The 25,205-nt window shown below is 45.2% G+C and overlaps 1 protein-coding gene across 3 annotated transcripts in view; it reads right to left on the bottom strand.

Annotated features, from left to right (window-relative positions):
- Positions 1-22,776, bottom strand: part of WASF2 (WASP family member 2) — a 39,907-nt gene extending 17,131 nt beyond the window's left edge. Inside the window, exons 1-2 of one of the 3 annotated variants that reach the window (XM_065577081.1) lie at positions 22,635-22,776; positions 2,136-2,289 (exon numbers count right to left, since the gene is read on the bottom strand). In XM_065577081.1, the coding sequence (XP_065433153.1) occupies positions 2,136-2,265 (130 nt within the window). In that variant the 5' untranslated portion in view covers positions 2,266-2,289; positions 22,635-22,776. Of the gene's footprint in view, positions 1-2,135; positions 2,290-2,426; positions 2,536-5,987; positions 6,193-22,634 lie in introns of those variants that run through there. The other 2 variants (XM_065577083.1, XM_065577082.1) reach the window with 2 other exon arrangements.
- Between the last annotated feature and the right edge of the window lie 2,429 nt (positions 22,777-25,205).

Below are 25,205 nucleotides of genomic sequence, written 5' to 3'. Positions count from 1 at the left end.
ACTCTAAATATACAAACACGGTTATGTGCACTGGTCTCTGTGCTTGGGTGTATATTTATTCCTCTAATTGCATAACTGTGTCAACACACCGTTACTGTAGAGGACCCAGCATATGCTTTGTATTTCATGCACATTTTTGGATGGGGGCAGAGATTAGTTTTCAGGGATTTAGCTGCTTGATTGATTTTACTTCAAGAGCAAAAATTACAATCAAAATTATCTTTATCATGCACTGGCAGGAAGACAGACTGATTTAATAGGCCTTTCCCATTTCTAGCTTCTCTGATTCCACAGAATTAACAGAAATGCACAGACTGCCTCTCCAAAGTGCTACCGGCTGTCATAGTAACAAAGGGCAAACTCACTGGAATATGAATGCTGCACAAGTTTTATGTTTGTGTCTTTGTAAAGAGGTTGTGGTGTACTAGGCATGGCTGATTATTCACTTGACAGGTCTGCTGTCACTTACTGAACTCTCTTCGGATTACTACAGTATTCAGCACATGAAGAAATGGCATATTCCCATTTTCAAAATAACGCACAGACAACTAGGAGAGGAGCTTGGTCATTTGGGTCTCAACATTCCTCAGTAATTAGCCCAAAGACCACAGCACTTACAATTCTGTCTTCAACCCTGGGGATGCAGACAGGAGAAGATGCTCAATTTTATTTCCCTCCCTCCCCATTACCCTCAAATGCACAGTGATGCGCATGAGTGTCAATACGAACAGTCTGTCTCACATGAGCTTCCCCAACAGCACTCCTGGTTGTGTCTGTGATTGGTCCACCCCACACCCCAGAGCGAGGCTCCCTTGGTACCCTCCTGATAAAGCAACCAGGCTGGGATTTGGCTTCCAGCACTCCACTCTCTGTTCTGAGGGATAAGCAGAGGTGCTTTGAATATAGTGAAATGCACAAAGAAGGTCTAAGCCTGAGGGATATCGCTGGTGCTCTGTCACACTAACCCACAGCATGCCTTTTGGATCTGGATCAGTTTACTCGCTGTATGCGGGATTTAAAGAGCTTTGCCGTCCTCATTTCATGCACACAGGATGGATTTTAAGAGAACCCTTATGCTATGTGACCATCTCAGGAATCACATCTAACTATGGAACAGTGAGGGGCAATTGACAATGGATGGGTAGACTGGTCTTATCCATGACTGCACACTGATATTTTTAGCAACAGACTTAATGCAAGGCCTTTTGGTATCAGATGAGAACCGGGAGGCAGCACAGAGGTTTTCGTGACAGCAATGTGCTTTCACTACTGTGCCTGGAATCCTCTCACCAGTGTTCACACTGCACAAGAGAAAGGGTCTATCTTGTGAAGGAAACAGAGATGCATTGTTTAATTTCACTCTAGGACCTATAAGTATGAATCAGTTTCTCAAAGCATTTGCAGGTCTCATTTCAAGGCCAATGAAGCAAATATTGCGCAAAGGGGGATTAATTTGAATCCAGAAGGTTTTAAATGGAGAAAAAAAGAAGCTGGTACAGGCACAGCAATTCTTACCATTTATTTCGGTTATAAAGCTTGGGCCCATGTTTTCACTTTGCCCCTCATAAGGCTGTCTGCCAACTCACTGGGGAGCCGAACCACCAGCGGTAACCATTTGTGCCGCTGTACCAACATGCAGCCTGCAAACTCCAATATCCCAGAGGCAATTCTTAGCCTGAATTGGGGACTTTCAGGCTTGCAATGCAATAAATGTAGCGCAGGCAAACAGGCCAGAATCTGTGTGTGCATTTTGATTACCTTTCATTAAAAATGATCAATTGTAGATTTAAACACAGTTGAGCTACAATTAATAGCGCATGCAATTACAGGTGCTTTCTCCGACAAGGTACTGGCCACTCAGAGCCTCCCATTTTACAGCCCTGAATTATGCTTCATCCTTCCATCTCCAATTTTGCTGCAGCTCTTCCATTCTCCTCCTCTCCAATTTTCTTTTTGTTGAGGAGGAGGTGGGAGAAGGACAGGAAATGAGCATTAGAGATTTCTTTGGGAAATATTTTAGCATCACCCAGGGAAGGCAGATGGGGGAGAAATAGGAATACAAGAACAGAAAGGGAGCTAAATAAAGAGCGCTAACGACTTCTGAGGGCAGCATGCAGGCTCGCAGTGGTACTCACTCAGGCTGCCCAGCTGTCGAATGACATTTGCCAGGGTGATGTTGGTCATGCATTCCAGCTCACTTCTAACGCTAGGCAACGTCTGACGGCACAGGTGCCTTGGCTCAATGTTCCTCGTTACTAACGGCATGGTGGACCCGCTTCAGGCAGTGTTCTGAAAGATGAAAAACAACCCAAAAAAGAAACAGGAAAGGATTACTCACCCACAAATTCCAGGCACACCAGAGCCACCATGTTCATTTTCCTGCTCTGAAACAGCTTTATGTATAAGGCATCTTTTTCCCTCCTCACCCTTCTAAAACTGGTTCTTCGAAAATAAAGATCCTACTGTTCTACAGCTTGCAGTGGAGAAGACGACCTGATGGCTCAGGCATACAGGCAGCAAAGGAAAACTACCCATCTTAGCTGAGCAAGCAAGGGACTGTTTACATTACTGCTGTTCCTGCACCACCCTTCCCATTGATGCATCTGCACTGAACAGTCTCATTCCTTCACCAAATATTGCAGAACATCTAACGACAGCTACTGTGAACCTTTCCATAGGAGCATTTTAACATGTCCATTTTCTAACCAAGAATGTTAACAGAAGTTAGCACTTCTGTTATGCTAGATACGCTGACATGTACACTCCAGCCCTCCTCACCAACAGCACAGACAGAGAAGGCTCACAAGAGACAACAGGAAGTGCTTGCAGCTGACCAGGAAACTTTCTGGTGACTGTTTTTCATCCTGCAGGCTGTGCCCTTCCCTTGTGGGAAATTCCCACGTGGTCTAGTTTCTACAGACCCATTGTTTTAGAGTTAGTAGTTTATCACATTGGTAGCTTTATAAGGATATGGGGGGGGGGGGGGAGTAGAGCTCAATGCTGAAAGACATCAAAACTGATTTTACTACACACTGCGAGATGGAACTTCCAACCCCAACTTCCAGTTCTTCTAAAATTTACAGAACACAAAAGCTTCTGAAAGTTATCCTTCAGAAAATGGTGGCATGTGTGTCTGTTGCCTGCCCAGTACTTTATAACAGCAAAATCTCCACTGTTAACATGCCTAACTGTTGAAGCAACCGATTAATTCTTATACCTCCTACCTGCAAAAGAGAAACAAAACTTCAACTCCTGAATAATGGAGCACAGCACAAGCAGTTAGAAACCTCTCCAAAATTTCGAACACCACAGCAAATATAGCTCAACTTCTTGATTAATATTGGGTCGGATGAGAAACAGTGCTATAGAAACAGACGCCTCCCCTTGTGATGGACATGCTGATCTGCTCAGGATGGGTGTAAAAATAAAACAGGAAGCTAACAGCTTGGGGAACATGGCTTCCTGTCACCCACAGCAACAAACCAAGAACCATTAAAAAAAACAAAAAAAAAACACAGCTGTTTGCACTTGACTCTGAGCCACCCTTTGATAGTCTGTGGCAGCTGGCAGCTTATCTTTGAGGTCCAGGAGTCCTTCCTGGATGCTTTTCTACCAGGATGTTAAAAAGAAGGAGTGGGTATTCTCTCACCAATTACCTCATGAACCAGATTCTGAATTTCCAAATTTGAGCGGTTAATGCAGAGGAGTTCAAGGTCTGGAGCACTGCAGGATATGCCAGGTATAAGGATGCTATGTTACAGTACCACCAAACTCCATTATGAACTTGTCATTTAGTTCACTTGTGACTGTGAAACAGAAGGTTCCAAAAGACCAAAAAACCTAATTAAAGCAATGATGATGAGCCAAACCTAAAAACCAAGAAAAGCAGGAAAATCTAACAGGGCTGAAATCCCTCCTTCTTGGACCTCACTGTGACTGGGTAGTGTAAAGCAGTGGTTCTCAAAGCCGTCCGCCGCTTGTTCAGGGAAAGCCCCTGGCAGGCCGGGTCGGTTTGTTAACCTGCCGCTTCTGCAGGTTCGGCCAATCGCGGCTCCCACTGGCCGTGGTTCATCGCTCCAGGCCAATGGTGGCTGTGGGAAGCGGCGCAGGCCGAGAGATGTGCTGGCCGCCCTTTCTGCAGCCCTCTTTGGGCTGGAGCAGCAAACCACGGCCAGTGGGAGCCGCGATTGGCCGAACCTGCGGACACAGCAGGTAAACAAACCGGCCCGGCCCGCCAGGGGCTTTCCCTGAACAAGCGGTGGACCGGCTTTGAGAACCACTGGCGTAAAGGCCATCAGATAGCTAAGGACAGAGTGAGCTAAGGAAGGACTTCCACCATTAATTCTAAATTCCCTGCATTTTGTGGACTGAAGTCAAACCCTTCTTAATTCTTTTGTCATGTTAGGTTTTCGTGCTTTAGCTAAGTCAGCGTTTCCCTGCTTCCCCTGGTAGCACCCCATAACAACAGCCACACCCGCAGCTCACATATGTAAGCTTAGGTAGTAGCTAACTTGCTCAGGCTTCTCCTGTTTCTCTGGCACTGACTCATACGAGCACATGTTGCTTGGCCCCTCAGAGCTATCTGTGGGCATCCCACCGACCTAGAGCAGGGAGTAACCTTCTGGGGAGTGGGGAAGCCATTGGAGGAGAGAGAGCAAGAAAAAATTAAAAACACAGGAAAGATACTGAGAAAGAGACCAAAGAGGACAGGAAAGAAAATGAACCCTCCCTCCCCCACAAAAAAATAGCTGAAATCATGAAATGTATTATTTTAAAAATCCTATGACCGTGAAATTGACCAAAATGGATCTTGAATTTGGTAGGACCCTAGTTATGACACAGGAGGGACATGGGAGTGGGAGGGGGCACACTACTGCCAATCTAATGTGGGGGGGCACACTCCTCTTAGGGCAGGACTTCATTATGGGGGGGGTCGATTTAAGATACGCAAATTCAGCTACGCGAATAACGTAGCTGAATTCGACGTATCACAGCCAACTTACCCCGCTATAGGGACGGCGGCAAAATCGACCTCTGCGGCTTCCCGTCGACGGCGCTTACTCCCACCTCCGCTGGTGGAATAAGAGCGTCGATTCGGGGATCGATTGTCGCGTCCCGTCGATTTCTACCCGCCGATTCAGGCGGGTAGTGTAGACCTAGCCTTAGGAACCACTGGCTTAGAACTATATTGGCTACGCCCCCCAGGAAACAAGGACTTGTCTACATGGTGTTGTTTACACCGCTTTGTTTGAAACGAAGGCAAACAGCAAATGTCTGGCAAAAGTCACTGTTTACACTCATGCAGTCCATCTATGCTGGGGGGTTGGGAAAAGGGAAAGGGTGCAGCATTACTACAAGGCTGCTGTCACTGGACCCCCCTCAGAGGCCCCGGGTGTCATGTTGGGGCGCTCAAGCGTCAGGGCACAGGGGATGCGGTGGAGAGCCACCCAACTGCCCTTGCAGTAGCTGGAAGGTTCTGGGGAGGGGGGCAGTTGAAGAAGAATTCTCCTTCTCCCTTTCAGCAGGGACAGAGGATTCAGGGCTTCAGCTGTGTCAGACAATTACTAGCCAGACATGATACCTGGGGCTTCTGAGCAGGATCCAGTGAGAGTAGCTTTTAGTAACGGCTGAGCCCTCTCCCTTTTCCCAGCAGCTGTTGGGGTGGGGTAGCTTCGCCACAGGACACTGCATTTGGACACCGAGGCCCCCTCATCTTGTAAGATCAGTCTCTGGGTAGGAGGTTTATCCCTCCACTTATTACAGATCTTGTAAAATTCCTATGAATAAGTGGATGGGAAGAAGAGAATCATGCAGCTGATTAGACACAAAGAACAGTGTCCTGAATTTGAAAGAGAGATTTTGGGGGACGTATAAGCAGAGAGAGAAAAGATATGGGGAAGGAGATAGAAAACAATGCTGAGAAAGGAAGAAAGGAAACTAGACATTAGGGCAGTTCAGACAAGGCAAGTGTGAACAGCAGCACGCACCGAAGTGACGCTCTAACATCCCCGTGTGGATGCGAACTAAAAGGTGCCTAGTTTGCTTAATGTAGTCCTCTTTAACTCCCCACAGCTCCACACAGGAGAGTTATAGCGCAGCACTTTGGTGCGCACTGCTCTTCATGCGCCCGTAGTTCAAAGTGCAGAGCAGTGTCGCCATACATCGACAACACAAGGACAAATGCACCATGATCTAGGAGAAATAAGAAAAGTAGTCAGTGACCGGGCCGGCTCCAGCATTTCTGCCGCGCCAAGCAAAAAAAAAAAAGCCGCGATCGGCGGCGGCAGTTCGGCAGCAGGTCCTAGAGGGAGTGAGGGACCTGCCGCCCCCGAATTGCCGGAGGTGCCGCCCCTCTCCCTTGGCCACCCCAAGCACCTGCTCAGTGAAGCCAGGAAGGAAAAGGTCTAGTAAAAGTAGGAGCCTGCTAGTAAGTTTTATTCTTAAAAAATTAAAGAGAGCTGATTCACAATATGCTATAAATAAATACAGGACACAAAGGACAGTATACAACTACTTTATTCTTTTAAGTTGTAGGAACATGACAGAACTATTTTCCAACCTGGCTAGTACCACTAGTCATCAGGCTAGTAGGTGCCAGGTACATGTTTCAAGCTGTGTGTGATATATGGATTTAGATATTTCCTCTCAAATGAAATGAAATGAGTTGTGAAGTGGAGATGTGATAGCATCCTTGGAGAGCAGTCATATGGATTTGTTATTGAAAGTTTACACTTGGCTATGTTTAAATGCTGCAGTTTTCAGTATATTCAGTACTGTACAACACCACAAGAATACTTTATGGATCTAAAGCACCCACACACTTCCTGTTGTGACATGGGGTGTGGCTAAGCACCCAAAGGGTGGCCTGTCACCTCCACAGAGAGGAAACACTTTCAAGTCAGAGACTGATACAGAATACTGGATAGGGAAAGACAACCACACAGAAGGACAGCACCACCCAGGTCAAGGACCAAAAGGCCAGTGCCCGAGCGGCTACTCATTGCTGACCCAAGCAACAGCATGACTTGGCAGTTTCACACTGCTGCTTGGTTGGGAAAGCTGTAAGCAGAAGCACTGGAGATATTGCTCTGCAGACAACACTATCAGTTGAAGGGTTATCTTCACAACCACAATTAACAACTTTTTCAAATGAAAACTGAGATTCTTTAGAAATTGATGACTTAGTCCCTCTCATGAGAACTTCCCACTTGACAACTGTATTTTTTCCAAGCCCTGGAAGAGGACACATGACTGGGATAATTCTGAAATCATGTTTCCAAGTTAACAATAGAAGTCTCTCCTCCTCACCCCAAACTCTGAGGAGACTGCAGGCTGAACTGTCCAATGGCCAGTCTTCTCTCCTCCTGCCTCTCCCATAGCTGTAAGTTCTATCACTTCCAATCAAACATTGCCAGAAGTTGTCGTTTTCTTACTCCTTGCTGACATCTCTATTTATGCTTTTCTGAGTGCTCATCTCTTCTTCTACAATTCCATCATCCAAGTGCTTCCTAAAAATCTGCTGAATGCTGAAACAGATTCTTTCACTCCGGGAAGCTCATACCACCGCTCCTAGATTCCCAGCAGTCTTCTACCCAGCAGCACCCTCCCATTTTTAAAACTCACTATGCACTTGCTCCATATTATCCCTCATTCTACCTCCCCTTGCTATCTTGCACCACACCCTCTGGTCTTAACAGCCTCCTCTTTCTCCACAGCTGGAGAGGTGCCTTCCTGTTGCTCATGGAGACAGGACTATCTAGAACTCTAAACCCTAAGCAATCAGGACTTCTTCTTGAATCTGTTTATCTCTTTAGCACAAAATTATTCAACCCAAAACTTGCATCGAGGATACTACAAAAAGATACGGTAAATTAACTAATTAATAGGACAGAAGACTGTAAATGGAGAAATGCAACTCCTAATGCTGGTCTCTGCTTATCCACCACATGGAACAAAGTTTAACTTGTGGTGAACATCCCACTACTAAGGCTTTTGGTCAGATGGATATTACAAGTATATTGGATTAGTTGACTATGGGTACTCAAATCCGGCAAACTGGGCTCTGCTACAGTGGATCCTACAGGAATCACAGAGTTCTGGATTGAATTCAAGTAGAATTGGTTTATTTGAAACAGCTCTTGCCAGTCTACGAGCCCTTTGGACAGAGCTGCACCCATATTCACCATTCTGAAAAACATGGCTGGAACAGCAAACCCCACGAGTTGGAACAACTGCTATGAATAATAAGGGAGATAGTTAATCCTGGGATGTGACTGTGTTGCTTCTTAATACTTGACAAAGACTATCTGCTTTCCTACATGAATTCTGTCAACGAGAAGGAATCACTGAAATCAAGACCAAAAGCTTCCCTATTGTGGAGCTGGGGTGGGGAAGAAAACCACCACCAAATGGCAACCAATTATTTGTTTTCTTTTCTTGTAAAGTGCTCAGATACCATGGTCATCATGATGGTGAGGAGAAAGAAGAGACTCTAAAAACAAAGGTCACATACATCACCAACTTTGCTTACAAGATTTTGGGAGCTATTTTCTCACGGATATTTGAATGACTAGCAGTGCATTAAAGGGAATTACCAATATAATTCTCTACAGTTAGTGCAAGAAGGGACTTATGTTAGAAACTGTCTGTGAGTAAATTTTAGCATCAGAAGTAATATCTGCCACAATGTCTGGTGAAACAGCACCTGAGGTGGACATAGCACATTTTTTGGTATCTGAATTTTCAAGTGTGTTCAGGTCACTGATAACCCTTCCCCAGCAATCAAATTAAAGTTTCTGCAGCATTGATTGCTACAAATAATCCTCCCAAACACAAAGAGTAAAGCAAAGAGGAACTGGCCTCCAGCTAAGCTCCTCAAAGAGCAGCCTTTGGGAGTATTAGACACACTAGCAGGTTTGCGAATGAGAGAGGAAAAAGATAATCAGAAATGAATTTCCCATCAGTATGAAATGGGACTTAGTGGCCTGCCAATGCAGACTGACCATTTATTCTAGTGTCTATGACAACTCTGCTTTAAATTTCAAGCTTCTCTCAGCAGTAACTGCTCCCCCATCAAGCTGTAATGGCCAGAGAAACTGGCTTTTGCATAATCTCAAAAGGGTGGTGGGAGGGAAAGAGGACAAAGCAGCCAGACACACAGGGAGAACGGGGGGAAAAAACAGAAAAGTCAGCAGAAGGTTCTGCTGAGAACTCATGCCAATATCCAAGTGCACAATGTGGCCACAGAGAAGTGGCATGCAGTAATCAGAGATGCTGCTGTTACATGCTAGGAGACCTACCTAGCAATCAGTACTGCATCTGAGCAATGGAGAGTGAAATTATAGAGCAAACTGCCATGTGATGCCACAAACTATTCCACTCCGCCAGCTGTAACAAGTATTCAGTCCCAAAAACATGTCAGATGCTCATCTGTCATTAGCTTCCAAGCCTGCCAGCAGCTGAACAAGAGTCAGCAGTGGAAGGCAGTTCCGGACTACTTTCTTTCACAGGGGTCTATTCTCCCCACAAGTCAGAGGATGTGTGGTTAAAATCCACATGCATAGGAAAAAACATTCCAGTCAGTCCAGTCCTCCCCTTTGCCTGCCATCACACAAAAAACTTCCCTGAAGCTGGATCCACACTCATTTGAAGGTTTGCCCAATCAGGTAACTGCCCTGAAGATGTATGAACATCAGTAAACACTGGGGCCCACCTCAATCACCAAATCTGGATGTTGATAAGGGGGATCCTGTAGCATTATGAAAGAGAGGCAGAGCTGAAGGAGTAGGTCTAGGAAAACATGGGGTAAGGATACACCTTGGAGACCCTAAAATTGTTGATCTGCTCCTAGAAACTTAAATGCAGTTCTAACAGAAAAGTGGGTCCAGAAGTAGCATTGTGCTGATTGTCCCTCAAGGACTCCCTATCTAGTTTGCTCAGTTTACAAGTGAGTTTTTCTTTTTTAAAAGCTGCCAGCCCTGCAAACCCACCATGGAATCTGAAAGCCAAGCTGTTCTTTTTTCTGGCTCATGCATCACCACACCACCACTCATTGCTTTCAAGGGGACTGCACAGGTGTGAGTCAGAATTTGGATCTTCATTTGGGATTTAGTTATCAGTTCTGATGACGATGAGCAAGCCAGAAATGAATCCAGCTCACTCTCCCATAGCTGGGTCGGCACTACATGGTTAATAGGAATCGAACTGTGCGGAAGTGAACTAAAGCAAGCCGATATGACCCAATACAAACAGGAAAATCGGTTGAGGGAAAAGCTGGCCTTTCTACATAGCCACTTTTTAGAGAAGAACTCTAATGTTTTCATTTGTTTTAACTGAAAAACAAGTTTTAGACAAAAATGGTCATTTGTATGAGACTTTATTGGTCCTTGACTAAGCATACACACAGAACTCATATTTAAATAAAATTTTAGAATAGTAGTGACAAAAGAAAGTCAATATAGTACAATTAAAACCATTGTCACAGACGTTTAAGTCTCAGAATATAGAACTACTGACACTATCTGCCGAAAATAAAGCTCAACAGTAAGTTTCAGGTTCTTGGTATGTAGAGGTCCACCAAAAACGAGATCCACTACTTAAATAATGGAAGCTCTTTGTTGCAGCTGCAGGGGAAATAGGTGGATTAGAAGCAGTGAAACATTCACTTGAGCTCTTGACTTTTGCTTTTAAGGTTGACTAATTTTGGCAAGGACCCAAGGTTACTAGTGACTGCTGCATAGAGCTGCTAGCTTCAGACATGCAGGTAACGTTTAGATTATTCAGATCATCCAGAAGTATCATCTTGGATTCTCAGCTATTACAATTACACATGGGGAAAGGATGGATCAGGGGACTGGTAACAAGATACACTCTTTCATCTTTAGGTCTTTGATCCCCATTTGGCCCAGATCTGGATCTTAGATCATTAGCATCTGAAAGTTGTTAAATGAGTAGGTCTCAACCCTTTCCCAGTAGATGAGAGTCCACAGCACAATTACCACCTCATTCAGCATCCTTGGCAATCTCAGGAGACAGACCAGTGATTGAATGGGCCAGGGAGACAATTCCTCTTTGAGCCCAAGAGCAGGCCTCTCCCGAACGGGATTTAGATTCATTACCTGGGCATGAGGGCAGCATGGAGGAAGCTTGCTCTGTCATTTTCCATGAAGAACCAGAGTTACGGTTAAAATGTAAGATGTCTCCAGGGCTCTTAATCTAGCACTTTCTAACATCACTAAATTGACTTAAAATACGTTTTCCAGTCAACACATTTTCAATTGGCTTTCTGAATAACTGCTGCATTCCTAGCTATGTTATATATTACCAAAAATATGCATCCAAGTCTCATGGCATTGCTACACAAATGCCTCCCCAAAGCAACAAGCCAATTTCTGCAAATGGTGCACGTCTGCTAAGGCAGGCACCACTCACTACCTCATTCCAAAATTGAGGCAGTGCTAATAGGAATAGCATGTTTTCTTCCCCTCCCTCATGCTACCCTCCACTAGCCACCAGAGGGGGCGTGTGTTTGCTACCATAATAAAACATTCACGGGGCCCTTATGAAGCCTCAGATCTCACATTGGTATATTTTCATCATATAGCAGAACATTGTAACTGGAGTAAGCAGTTTTTGAAATGACTTATTCCTGAAGTCGGAGCACGTTTTGAGCCTCTTTTTCTGTCAACTGTTATACCTCATTTGCAACGGAGACCAATAAACCTTCCCACCCATCCTTAAATAGACGTTACTCTTTCTAGCAGAGTTCCTAAACTATATTTTATTAGCGAAACAAAGAAGCAGCTCAAACCCTTTTCTGAACAGTTCAGCTGCTCTTTCAGTTTCAACTCATGCCTAGATAACTATATCACAGCAGAGAGTGCCTCCACCCTTCTGCCGCACTTGGGGAATACGAGAAAGATAAGTCTTTTCTTAATTATTAAATGTAAATAGCTCATTAAATATAATCCAATTACTTTAATTGTAAGAAAAGGAAGTAATTACAATATGTACATGTATTCTTGCCTGAAATGATTTAATATCTTAAATTAATCTTTCCAGCATTAATATTTTAAGTTAACCTTTGACATTAGAAAATTTGAGGCAGTTGATGTCTTAAATGTTATTTTATGAATATCTGTGGGGATTTCAGTCATAAGCCATTTTAGAGGAAAGAGCTAATGATTTCTACATAGAGTCAAAATAAGATGTAGATCCCTTGCAATTACAAAAGGAACAGGATATGGTGTTTGAGGCAATAAAACATGTTTTATTGCCTCAGAGAAGTCAAAAGTCAGAGATGGAAAAGAACGGTAAAGGGAGCCATTCAAAAACCCAGCATTTTGCTACTCTGCAGTAGGGCCCCGATCCTGAAAACATGCACATGCTTATGTCTACTACTGCAAGGAGTCCCACTGAATCTTTCTCCAGGCTAACAGTACACACGGGGTAGGGGGCTCTAATTGGGTGAGTTTACAACGTGAACCAGGCCAGTAAATAAGAGGGGTTCCATCACCTCCCTTGGGAGACTATTCTTGAAGTGAAAATCTCCCGCAGCAGGGAGTTCTAGCTTATGTTTTGTACCAGCACCCAGCCCAACCTGTCCTTGGTTTATTCTCATTCCTATTCCTACATTGCCCCATGCCAGACCTTTCTTCCCTCACCTTGGTGTTCACACTTTTCAGATGCTCAGTCCCGAATACCTGGTCAAGCTTTGTTTTGTTCTTTCCTCATCTATAGGAGGGCTAAGTCGTTCTCAACCTCACTGATTTATATATTACAACAGTATCTTCAGAATGGGGGAGAAGTGGAGTTAGCCACCCCACACTCACCCCACGGTGACAGCTAGTTTAAAATAATGAAATGCACTGTATAGGAGCTCCTTAAGGTCAAAAGCTCGTCTCTCTCACCAACAGAAGTTGGTCTAATAACAGTTATTACCTCACCCATCTTGTCTCTCAAATACACTGGGCACATTTAGATTAGATCACAATTATAAGGAGACTTTCATATTCAGACAACCCAAAGAGATTTAGAAAGCAATACATTAGTAATAGGTTTGGCAGAATTCAATTTTTATTTTTGTAATTATGACAGATACCTATGTTTATTTTTAAGCATTTTTAAATGTATCCATTTAAATGTTTACAGTTGCAGGAAACCGGGGGTCAGACAGTTATTTAGTGACAGTGGACATTGGAATAATTTAAAAGCTTTATAACTAACAAATTGTCAACATCACATGTCAAGTATATATCCTTAGATCAGCCTCTAATAAGTTATCAAGCAGCATTTTTCTTACTCTGCCTATCTGTAAATTTCAATGATCATCCATGGAAATATTTCTTCATGGGTTGGTGTATGGTGAAACTGATATTTATTGACATTCACCAATAAAAATCTAATCTTCCCAAGCCTAGTGACAGTGCAGCAACCATTACGTGCTTAGTAATCTCTCTCAAGCCTGGACATCAGAACTGTTTATTGTGAAAGGCAGTGATGGGATGCTGGGCAGGATATCAGGGTAAAGGTTTCTTTACTCTTTTTGTAAAGAGCTAATCTCTTTAGCAGCCAGAAGAGAATGCTAGAAGGAACCAGGATTTAACCCCTTCTCCACTGGACAAAAACAGTGCCTACAGACCTTGTATGATTCAGCAGCAGCCAGACTGAGGCCTTGTCCCCACTACATAAAAAAATTTCACTCAAGTCAAAATCCAAGGCAAAGCAGTTTGTAGTTTTCACATGACTTTGCAAGTCGAGTAGTCTCTAACTCAACCTCACCAACTACGAACTGCCGTGTCTTCCCTGGAGTTAAGAGCAGACCTTTTTCTGCAGGGAAGGCAAGGCCTGAGGTAGGGGAGAGAGCAGTCCCCTGGTTAAACTGCTGGCAGGATATTCTCAAAGAAGAGACCTTGATTCTGGAATTCGTTTTCTCCCTTGGCCTTCCAAAGACCTGATTTAATGGACTTTAGAGCATGCTAGCAAGTTGTTTTAACCAGGCTTTCTTGATTTGGGAAGATGGGCTTCAGTGGTAGATGACTGTGGAATCGTCTGCAGGCAACGGGGCAATTTTTGTTTGTTTTAACTGCAATTTAATTTTTGCATGTGCTAAAGCTGTCAATTCGGACACTTAAGATATTTAAATAAAGCGCAACCCTCTGCCCTGAGTTCTGCGCCATTAAAAAAATAGTTCGGACTCTTAAGGGGTAAAGCGTTTGAAACCATGATTTCACAGAACTGATATTTTCATGAGGAAGAGAGAATAGATTGTATTAGGGTTGTTACGGATCCAAGTCTTTAGATACAAGATGCTCACGGCTCACCACATGTTCCAGCATTTAAAGCTGCTTTATGAAAACCTCTTGTGTAAAGCCAGACCCTAGAAGCAACGTCCTTGACACAAGACTGAATTCTCAATAGAGACCAAAATACCACTTTGTACAAATCGGTTGATTACATGTTTTATAATTTAGCTTCTAAAGGGGAAGTGGTCAGTTCTTTTATGATGTCCGAGACAGAAGATAAAGCTGTATTTATAGTTAGTGTTTTCCTCCAGCAGAGGCTGATCAGATGCTGCTGGTATTGAAAGGACAGGATTGGGGGGCGGGGGTGTAGTTCTCTCTTCTATTTGCAGCTGTAAAACCAAAGGCATAAGAATGTGGGTTTTCCCTTACTATGCACAAAAGCAGGGTGCATGCAAAGGGGACTCTCACTTCTGCTCTGGCAGCGCCAGCAACTCTCAACACTATTTGCTCGTCTAGGGGTAGATGTGGAACTTTTACCCATTCATTCAACCCGGGTTGCCATTTCCCCTCCCTACCAATTAAGTCCTATTTTCTGCACTCCATGCATGAATTGCAGCTATACCAATCCATCAGACATTGTGGCTGATAGCCTCCTCTGAATGCCACTTAAGCTTCCCGGTGAAGAGCTGGTTGAAAGCAAAGCATCACTCATTCCTCCAAGCAAAAGAAAAGAACTTAGCTACACAGAGACTTGAAGCAAGACTCCAAAAAAAGAAGAAAAAAGGAAGGCTCTGAAAGAGGAAACACAAGAAATGAAACACGCTCTGTCCTGTTCTGGTAATATAGTAGGCCAACAAATGCTTAGCAAAACTATCCTGCGTATGAACAATTAATGCAAACCTGCTGTGAAAAAAAGTGACATCAACCCACTGGCTGTCACAAACCGAACCAATATTCCTATTAGAAATTCTAAACAGTCCAGTCACGGAGGAGTCTGGTCCAAAATACTATTGTGTTTTCCCACTACACAGTATCTAAGAAGGATAGGATGGGGCAGGGAATACTGTTCTCCCTCCAGCACGTCTTCTATGTAGGTACTCCGAGCATACTCACCTAAGTTACCTTCACCAATGGAGCTTTTTCTAGGCATCACAAAGAGGCACAGCTCATCCTTCACATGACAATCTTTCTCATCTTGCTTTACAAAAAGGAAGGCAAGAACCCTTAATCCAGCTCTACAGAAGGGGAAACTGGGGCGCAGAACAGTTAAGTGACTTGTCTGAATCATATGGAGTGTTAGTGGCTGAGCGGCACACAGAACCTTGGTTCCAGGCCTTTGCCCTAGCCATCTGTCCTGAAATAAAGACATTTCCACCACAAGTCAATTTGTACTGAAAAAAGAAGGTCTTCATTTCATGAAGGAATTGTTCAAACGGATACACTGCAATCCAGCAGGGAAATAACATGTTTTCCCACACTAAAGCAGGCCTTTTCAAGAAGAAAAGTATCTATCTATATCAAACAGCATAAAATAGAAGGAAAAGAGCAACTACAGCTAAATGTTTTCCAATGAAAACCAAATAAACCAGAGCTCATTTATATTCTTACAGCAACTTTAAGAATTGATTCACTTTAGCAAGAAACTCCTTTATACATGTTCCATCCCATTCTCTATTGTGAGCTCTCTCGAAGAGCGATAGTGGATAACCTTCAAAATAACAGGTCACACATGATCTCAGAACAACAGTCTAGTAGGTGGCCTCAGGGCAGATCTCACATACAGAAGGGGCAGAACAATGTAGGCCTTCAATAATGAAGCAATCATTTATAAGCACCTTTTATCTGTTTATCGCCAAGAGCTTTACAATGCTATGTAAGTCAGTACTAATCTTGAACACAGGTTCAAGGATTCTGGGTTAAAAATAAGACTGCACAGAATAGCAGGAAGGGCTGCACAGAATTCCTGAAAGGAATGGCACAGGTTACACCCCATCTTATTTGCAGAAGCAGCAATGCAAGTGGAGATGGAGGGTGTAGCACAGAACCACCCAGGCCATCCAAGTGGAGAATTAAATCACTTGGATCTAAATCCCCTATGTAAGAGATGTGATGTCACTGAATATGCACAGCCAATCAGAGAGCAGGGATAACAGACTAACAAGCACAAGAAAAAAATGTCAAGAAGAGCAAAAGATTCTGTGAGTCAATGTCTGTTGTCTGCTCTCTCTGTCCTCCAGGACTCACTGCACCCAACCCTAAAGCATCCTCTTCCTGTAAGGGCATGCACCAGGCCTCCTCTGAAAATGGGCAAGATGCTATCAATCAGGGAGGGAAGTTCCAGGTCACTTGGAGATGTCAAAGCCAAGTTAGAAGTACCTTCCAGACCAGGGGGAGTCTAGGTGTGGGAAGTATGGCCTAGTGTAGAGAATACTGGATTGGGCTCAGGAGACATGGGGTCTATTCCTGGATTTTGCACTGACATGCTGGGTGAACCTGGGAAAGTCACTCTGCTGCCCCGTGCCTCAGTTTCTCCATTTGTAAAAAAGACAATTATGATAATGATCTCCTTTGTAAAGCACTTTGAGATCTACCGATGAAAAGCACTATATACAAAGAACTAGGTGTTATTAGGTTCATCTTGCATATCTGCAAATACCAATTTCTGCTACCTACCCTAATATTAGCAAAGACTCCAGAGTCTCTTACAGAAAGACCCCTCAGCAAATTCCTCAGTTAGGACATGCACGGGGAAAGTCTGTGCTCCAATGCCTCAATCAATGGGTTTCACTACAATTTCAAGAATTAGAGGTGGGACCTTGGAACTATTTTTTAGCTTTATTACTACAAATGTGAGTTTTGCATTTGCGTGTGATTAACACTATGTGCAGCCTATGGACTGTGCATCTGAACAAAACAGAGCCCAAGCTCATATTTCAGCTTTTCTGGGAGGAGGAGAAAGGGAAGAATACTCTTTCACTCTCCACTCCGCCCCACCAATGAAAAAACTAGAAAGCTCCCAATGAAATACAAATCTTGTCTAAATCTGGGTGAGGTCACCATCCTGTAAACATCTAGACAAAGCCCTTATGAGCCTCCCCTATATGCTATCATATTTGGAGACTCGATATAGCCACTCCCAAAAAAAAAGAAAATACAGTGTGCAATTTTTTTTCTTTATCACGCAGAATTGCAGTGAGAGGAAGTGAACTTCACCAGGGTAGTTCTGTTCTGAGCACTCATTTGCTTATGAACCATCAACAGTTCCTACACAGAACTTTTACTATTCAGTTTTCACCTAAATATCTATCTAGGCACTTATAATGTGCATGCTGTGGTGTCTAAGACACTGATCCTGCAAATATGTATTATTAGGCATGGTATTGCTCACAGTACCAAGCACTATTAAAAACAAGGGTATTGCTCAAAGTAGTAAGCACCATGCCCTAAGCACCTACTCTCCTGGAGAACAGTTGCATTTTGTCCATATAACTAAAGATTTAAGATAATGAAGGGGCCAAAGACTTTTATAGATGTTATGTGCAAAGGGCAACAATATTAGGCCTTTGGTGTGTTATACTATTCTCTCCCCCCCCCCCCAAAAAAAAAAAGTTAGGTGTAGTTCTCAGACTTGCTACTTGAGGGACAAGCTACAGATTTTACTTCTAGTTTTTCTACTGTGTGTTTTGCACACCTAGAGCATTCTTACAGGCAGTACACAAGACAAAAAATAAATGCTGAGCCTTTGGCCAGAGCATCTCTTTGGCCAGTTTTAGCCCTCAAGAAAATACCTTCACTTTTAGCACTCTTACGTATAGAGACACCAGAAAGGGTAAAAACTTTAACCTGAACCATGCAAACAAGAGACAGGAAAACACTTATAAGATCTTTCTAGTCCATTCACTTTCTGGTCTGTGCAGGACTGTTCCTTACCTAGTGTTCCACTGTATTTTGCCCAGTCCTCAGTACCTGTGTTACGTCTAATTAAAAACATAACGGAAACCTTAGTTTGAAAGAAGAAGATACTAAACTGAGTCCAAAAGGCCTATTTGAAAAGGATACTAGAATGATTAAAGTCAAGCCTTTTATGTTGTAAATCTGCCTACTGTACAAGAAGCTGTCAATCAAAACCTTTCCTAACTTTTGTGGCAGGACTAACCCCAATGGACTTCCCGTTTTCCTCCCTGGGATTTGGGTGAGGGGTCAACAGAGCTGGACTTACCGACATAACTGGATTTAAACAGTGCAAACTTCAGAAGACTTAACCTGCTCCCTCACCCACACCACACATCTACCTAAGCTTTGAATTAATTCCATCTAAACCAAGCCCTGAAGAATCAGTCACATTTAAAATATGCCAGAAACCTGGTTTGGTATTTATACATAAGATTTTTTTTAAATGATATCTGTCAACAAATGAATCATTGATCACAAGAAGTGTTCTGAACTGTAAGCTTAAAACTACACTGTTTATCTATTTGGTATGCAATACAATTCCTAGTGAAGTAACTCATTCCTACAGTCTCCAATACTGACAGCTCTGCATCTCTCGACAGTTCCATGTCTCTTTCCTTACTAAGGGCATGTCTACACTACAAACTTAAATTGACTTAAGTTTGTAGTGTAAAGTCAACATACAGCCCCCATAGTAATTAAGTCAGTTATGCATGTCCACACCACACTCCTTGTGACACTGGAGTGGATCCTCACTAGCAGCGATTGCATCACTGTAGAGAGCAGTGCACTGTGGGTAGCTATCCCGTAATACAACTCGACAGTCACTAGTTTGTTTTATTTTTAAATGTAGCATTCCAGATAAAGTAGCACATTTTGTATTAGTTCTACTACCTATAGCAGAAGTGGGCAAACTACAGCCTGGGGGCCACATCCAGCCCTTCAGACTTTTTAATATGGCCCTCGAGCTCCCAGCGGGGAGTGGGCTCGCCCCGCTCGGTGCATGCTGTGACGCCGCACAGCTTCCGGAAGCAGCGGCAAGTCCCCCCTCTGGCTCCTACATGTAGGGGTAGCCAGGGGGTGCCACACACTGCCCCTGCCCCAGCGCCGCCTCCGCAGCTCCCATTGGCCATGAACCACGGCCAATGGGAGCTGCAGGGGCAGCGCCTGTGGACAGGGCAGCACGCTGAGCCACCTGGCTGTGCCTCCACGTAGGAGCCGGAGGAGGGACTGCTGCTGCTTCTGGGAGCTTCTTGAGGTAAATGCCATCTGGAGCCTGCATCCCTGCCCTCCTCCCATGCCCCAACTCCCTGCCACACCCTAAAGCCCCCTCCCGCACCGCCAGCCAGAGCCCTCACCCCCTCCCAGACCCCAACCCCCAATTTTGTGAGCATTCATGACCCGCCATTCAATTTCCATATCCAGATGTGGCCCTCCGGCCAAAAAGTTTGCCCACCCCTGGCTTATAGCCTGCATTATTCCAGCTGTCTTCAATTCTTATTCTCTCATCTCTTTCCATTATTATGGGTTGTATTATACACACTTTTGGAAATCAGGGCTTGAAAAGTTCACCAGAAAGCTACTAGGCAAAACCAAAATGTAAACGGACAACACAGCTTTCCCAAACAACAGCTGAGTTGTCGGTTTCACTGCTGCTCAGAGGGTTCTAAAGAAAAATAGTGAAACCAACCACGGTCTTGTTAATTTTACCCTGCAGCTGCCTGGAAAGAGTCTGGCCAGCAGCAGAAGTACTAGAACCATCTGTTTGCAAACTCAGGAAGTGGACAATAAAAAGGTTGACATTCAGTTCATCCTTGGAAGATTATCTTCTTGGAACCCACATCCATTCAGTGTGGCACTCTGTCCCCATCGAGCGCTGGCTGGACTACATATTGAGGCTGATGATCCTGCTACAGCTTAGAGGGTCTTTTAGTCCAAGTAGTAGAGGCTCGTATTTTAAGATCCAGAGGTCAATCACTGCTGCTGACAACCCACCCAGAGGAGTGGCCTTACAAGTGATGGTTTGCATGAGGATCTGAACTGGGTGGACCTGTTGTGAAGCTTGGAAGGAGCTTCCCCAAACCAGGGTTTAATTTTTTTTTTTAAGTTAAAAATATAAAAGCATCAATTCTGCAGCTGTGTCTGGCCTACCTTCACCAGCCAGATACAGCTTTGCACTTACTCATGAGTCAGTGAATGGATTTTCAAAGTCATGCTATTATTGTCTATTTTTAAAATTTGTAAATATTATGTAAGTCTGTAAAAGATTTTAGCAATACATTTCTACAAGAGGCGGATATAAAGTTTAACCAAAATATAAGACAAAAACCCACAAAAGAGTCAAAATAAAAGAAACTGATACAGAAATTCTATTGAACGGTAAGTCACAACAATGGACATTTTTGTTCCAGTGGCTTTTCATAGCAACCAGCTCTGAAGCCATGTAGAGCTGGTGCAAGAAATTCATGGCTATTTTCCTTCCTCATTTGACAATTGGTTTGCGTGTGGGTGCACTCTGTTCCCCATAAAGCAACACAGCTTGTCTCAGTTCTACTGCAACGGCCACCCTCATTTTCTGCTGGTCTCCCATATTTTTCACTTTCAACTTTTCCTTCTCACAGGACTGCCCACTCCTCTGGGTGCTTTACAAATGAAAGAATCACAGGGGGGTTAAAAACTATAGCGCCCTCTACACCAAGAATGTTTTGTAAGAGTTCCCCACCATTGACAGTATCAGTTCTGCTCCACTCATGTTTGCCGTGTTGGATGCCTTAAAGTAGACAGGTTTCAGTGGTAGCCGTGTTAGTCTGTATCAGCAACAAAAAAATGAGGAGTCCTTGTGGCACCTTAGAGATGAACAAACTTATTTGGGCATAAGCTTTCGTCGGTTTATGTACATCTGATGAAGTGGGTTGTAGCCCACGAAAGCTTATGCCCAAATAAATTTGTTAGTCTCTAAGGTGCCACAAGGACTCCTTGTTTTTTGTTTTGTTTTTAAAGTAGACAGGCTGGCAACATTTTTAACACCACATTGATCAGACCTGCTCTTAGAATTACACAACATGATATTAAGAATGCCGATTGCCCCATCTGTGCTAGGACTTCCAATGCTGCTAACACAGAGGGGAATTGAATCAGTGTTGGCACCCATGCAAACTTTTAGAAAATGTCCCTATTTTAGACAGGGCCTTTAGGCCAAATTGTGACTAGTATGGGGAACTGTTGTAACTGCCGTGGTCCAAAAGGTAAAATACTGTTCATATCCTGAAGCAGCAGCTTTAGTGCAGGCCTACATGCTAATTCAGAACAACTTGAAGAATATCCCCAGGCACTCTGTTCCCCTTGAAAGGGGAACTAAACTGTGTGGAGGTTACAGCTAGTCAGCTACCCCACCATATCCAGCTACACCCTCCTAAGTCTCCTCTCATAGAGGCCCTGAGGAATCATATTGAAGATATTTTCCACCATGAATTGCAGCAAACCCAGGGTCACGCCCCAATCTGTTTCAAGCAGTAGGTGTATATCACACGGTACACTACTAATTGGGAGTATATTTGTACACATTCTCACACCCACACATATGTGTGTGTGATAGGGAAAGAGGGGAGAAGAATCAATTCTTCCACCACCAAAATGCAGCCACTTCTGGGGGGAGAAGGCAGCAAATCAGGCAGATAACAGTTTCATACCAATGCTCCACAATTCCACTCACACCAACGAAAACAGCCAGCTGCACAAACAGGCAAACTTTTCACACAAGCAGGCAGGCACATTCACAAGTTTTGCAAGCACTTTTTTTTTTTTTGGGGGGGGGGGGGGGAACTCTTTGAAAACCCAGCAGCAAAGCACAGCACAAGCCTGCACAGAAAACAAAACAAAACTTCCACCCAAGCCATAAAAACAAAAACCCAAATCCGTCCCCAGACCTTCTATCTCCTGCAAGGTGCTATGTAAAACCCATCACCCCATTATCTAAGCACTTCCCATGCAAATCAGATCTACATAGCGGGGACCCTAACGGGCTTCATGGGGCTTTGGGCGCTTTGCCCTTCCCTGGTTATAGGGGAAGACAGCAACGCCCTTTACAAGCTTGGCCTCTGGGCGCCCCCCCCCATAGGCGCCCATGAATTTGGCAGCCACTATTAGGGAGACTTTGTGAAAGTGCCGTCCCAAGGCGGGGGGGGGGGGGAAGGGAGGCAGCCAGGCTCCCCCCCCCCCGAGCGGGCCGGCCGCGCCCGCACCCCCAGGCCAGGCCAGGCCGGGGGGAGGGGGGAGAACGGGCCCTGGGGAGGCAGCGGCACCCGGGGCTCACTATGTGGCAGGAAGCAGGGCCCGGCGCACCCGCCCGGCTCCCTATTTGGCCGGGCCCTGACTGCTGCCCCCAGGCCCAAGGGCCAGCTGGGGAGATGGTCGTCGCTGCCTACGCGCCCGCTCACTCACCCCGCTAGGCGGCCTCGCTTTCTTCGCCGGCTCCCTCCACTCACCACCACCGGGGCGGGCCGCCCCTACCGTCCGTCCGCCATTCCACGACTCCACCCCCTGCCCTGACTGAAACTCGCCCCGCCTCCCCAGCCGCCGGTCCGCGGCCCAATTGGCTCCCCGCCTCGGCCCTCCGGCAGCTGATTGGTTCCCCCGCCGCGCCCGTCAAACTTGCTACGCAATTTGTGTACGCTCCCAGCGCAGCACCAGGACCCCACCCAAGCAAGCCCCGCAAAGAGAGTCAACAAGGTGGAACGTGCCATATGAGCGCTGGGGGGGGGACACCATTGGATTAAACTGAACAAGATTTCCTGAAGGTCAATCAAATGTTTTGAATTAATACGATACTTTAAAGATATTTCACGGTGATTAAGAGCGATCGGAAAAGATTGTGCTTCCTGATTATTTTGCGAAACGCTTGGCCCTCCCCTTCCTGGACTCCTCCTCCTATGACTGCACTTGGTCTTTGTCCTTCTTCTCTATGGTGTGAGGCCCTCCAAGGAAGGTTCCACTTGGGGGAGCGGGGGGGTTGTCACATCAGCATGACTGGCCCACTTGAGAAATAGAAAGGGGGGGGGAGTAGGAGATTCCAGCAGGGGGCAGGACCTTAGAGAGGGCAGAGGAGGGAGGGCAGTAGTGTAGCAGTGGGTAAACTGAGGCTACGTCTCATTGGGGGAATATGGAGCTTAAGTTAGGTTAGTTTACCCACTTCATTTTTTCACACTACACCACCGATGGGGAGGACAGGGACAGGCAGAGGATGGCAAAGTTTCCCATAGCTCAGTGGTTTGAGCAGTGGCCTACTAAACCCAGAGTTGTGAGTTCAATCCTTGAGGGGCTAGTTAGAGATCTGGGGCAAAATCAGTACTTGGTCCTGCTAGTGAAGGCAGGGGGCTGGACTCGATGACCTTTCAAGGTCCCTTCCAGTTCTAGGAGATGGGATATCTCCATTAATTTATTTTTTAAAGGCTGGGAATGGCTGCTGTCCTGCGTGGGAGCTTCCCTTCTGTCCATGGCCTGGCGAGGGCCCTGCAGATGGAGAGAGCGAAGGCCCGGGCTGAGATAGGGACCAGTCGGAGATGGGGATAGGGTGACCAGATGTCCCGATTTTGTAGGGACAGTCCTGATTTTTGGGTCTTTTTCTTATATAGGCTCCTATTACCCCCCACCCCCGTCCCGATTTTTCAGATTTGCTGTCTGGTCACCCTAGATGGGGAGGACAAGGGAGACTGTCGCAATGAAGAGATCCTGGGCAGAAGTAGCAATGGGGAAGGGGCTGGCAGAGGTGATGGATCAGGAGGTGGCCCTGGCAGAAATGGGGAGGGCCCTACAATAGATGGCGAGGAAGCAGGAAGCGTTGGGGGGCGGGCCCAGCAAAAAATGGAGGAGGACCTGCGGGAGCTAGAGAGGAGAAGACAGACGTGGTGATAATAGGGATGGCCATACAAGAGAGTGAAAGGAGCTCGCCTCTGGCACAAATGGAGATGGCCCTCCAGGGAGTGTGGGGGAGGCAGGGAAGGAGTTACAAGAATTAGAGGGGACCCTGGTGGAAGGGGGAATGCAGGGAATGCCATAAAGGAGGAGGCCTGGTGATGATGGGACAGGCCATGGCAAAGATAGAGAGGAGCCTGCAGGATTTTGGGAGAGCTGAGATAGTCACTGGGAAGGAGGTGACAGCTTTAGTTTGGTGGCCATCTGCCTCCTTCATCGCCCTCCCTCCTCCCCCGGGGGCTTGCTCCAGCTCCCTCCCACCCAGCTGTGCTATGGAAGAGCAGGGATATAGAGTTAGAGAGAGTTTAGATTGTGTTGCTACTAAACAGAAGAAATGTCAGGAAATAGAAATATTTTGTAGAGGGAAGGAAGCCATTTTTAAAATGACATCCTGTATCCAGGTGGCATGGTGCATCCCGTATCCACAGCGACCAGGTGTTTGGGGAGCTCTCTCTATGCTGCATTATTGGCATTTTTGGGGGGTGTGCAAGGCAAAACTTTGTGTTAAACCAGTTTGGAGACCCTAGCTCAACAGATTGTGCAAAGAAACTCAATACATGTGATCTAGTCCAGCTTTTGGCCCTGGTCCTGCCGGCTGATCCATGTGGATGAAGCCACGTTGACTTCAAGCCAATTTGCTTGCAGGCACAGAGGTCCGTCTGTGTGCATCTGATAGCAGGATTGGGGGCTTAGTCTCAGCTTCTAGCAGTTTCTATTTCATTGATGTCGGGAGATTTTCTCTCTCCACTAAGGCCCAGGAATTCATTTCTAATACTCCGCTAGTGGCAGAGGCAGCAAAGTCAAGTTTGGCATCCTCTGGAAAGAACTAAATGAATCACCTGATTATAATATGATCTGTGAGTTGGGAAAAAAACAATTTATACAGTAAAGAGTTACCAATAGAAGAACTGAAAGGAAGTAGACAACATAAATAAACTGTAAGCCTTACAGAAACAGATGTGTTCACGGTCCCCGACCCTGCAAAGACTTATGCGTGGTCATCTTTTCACACCTGGGCAATCCCAATAGAGCCAATGGGCA

The sequence above is a fragment of the Chrysemys picta genome, chromosome 23, assembly GCF_011386835.1.
Source record: "Chrysemys picta bellii isolate R12L10 chromosome 23, ASM1138683v2, whole genome shotgun sequence".
Classification (NCBI taxonomy): domain Eukaryota; kingdom Metazoa; phylum Chordata; order Testudines; family Emydidae; genus Chrysemys; species Chrysemys picta.
This window is presented reverse-complemented; position numbering and strand designations above follow the sequence as displayed.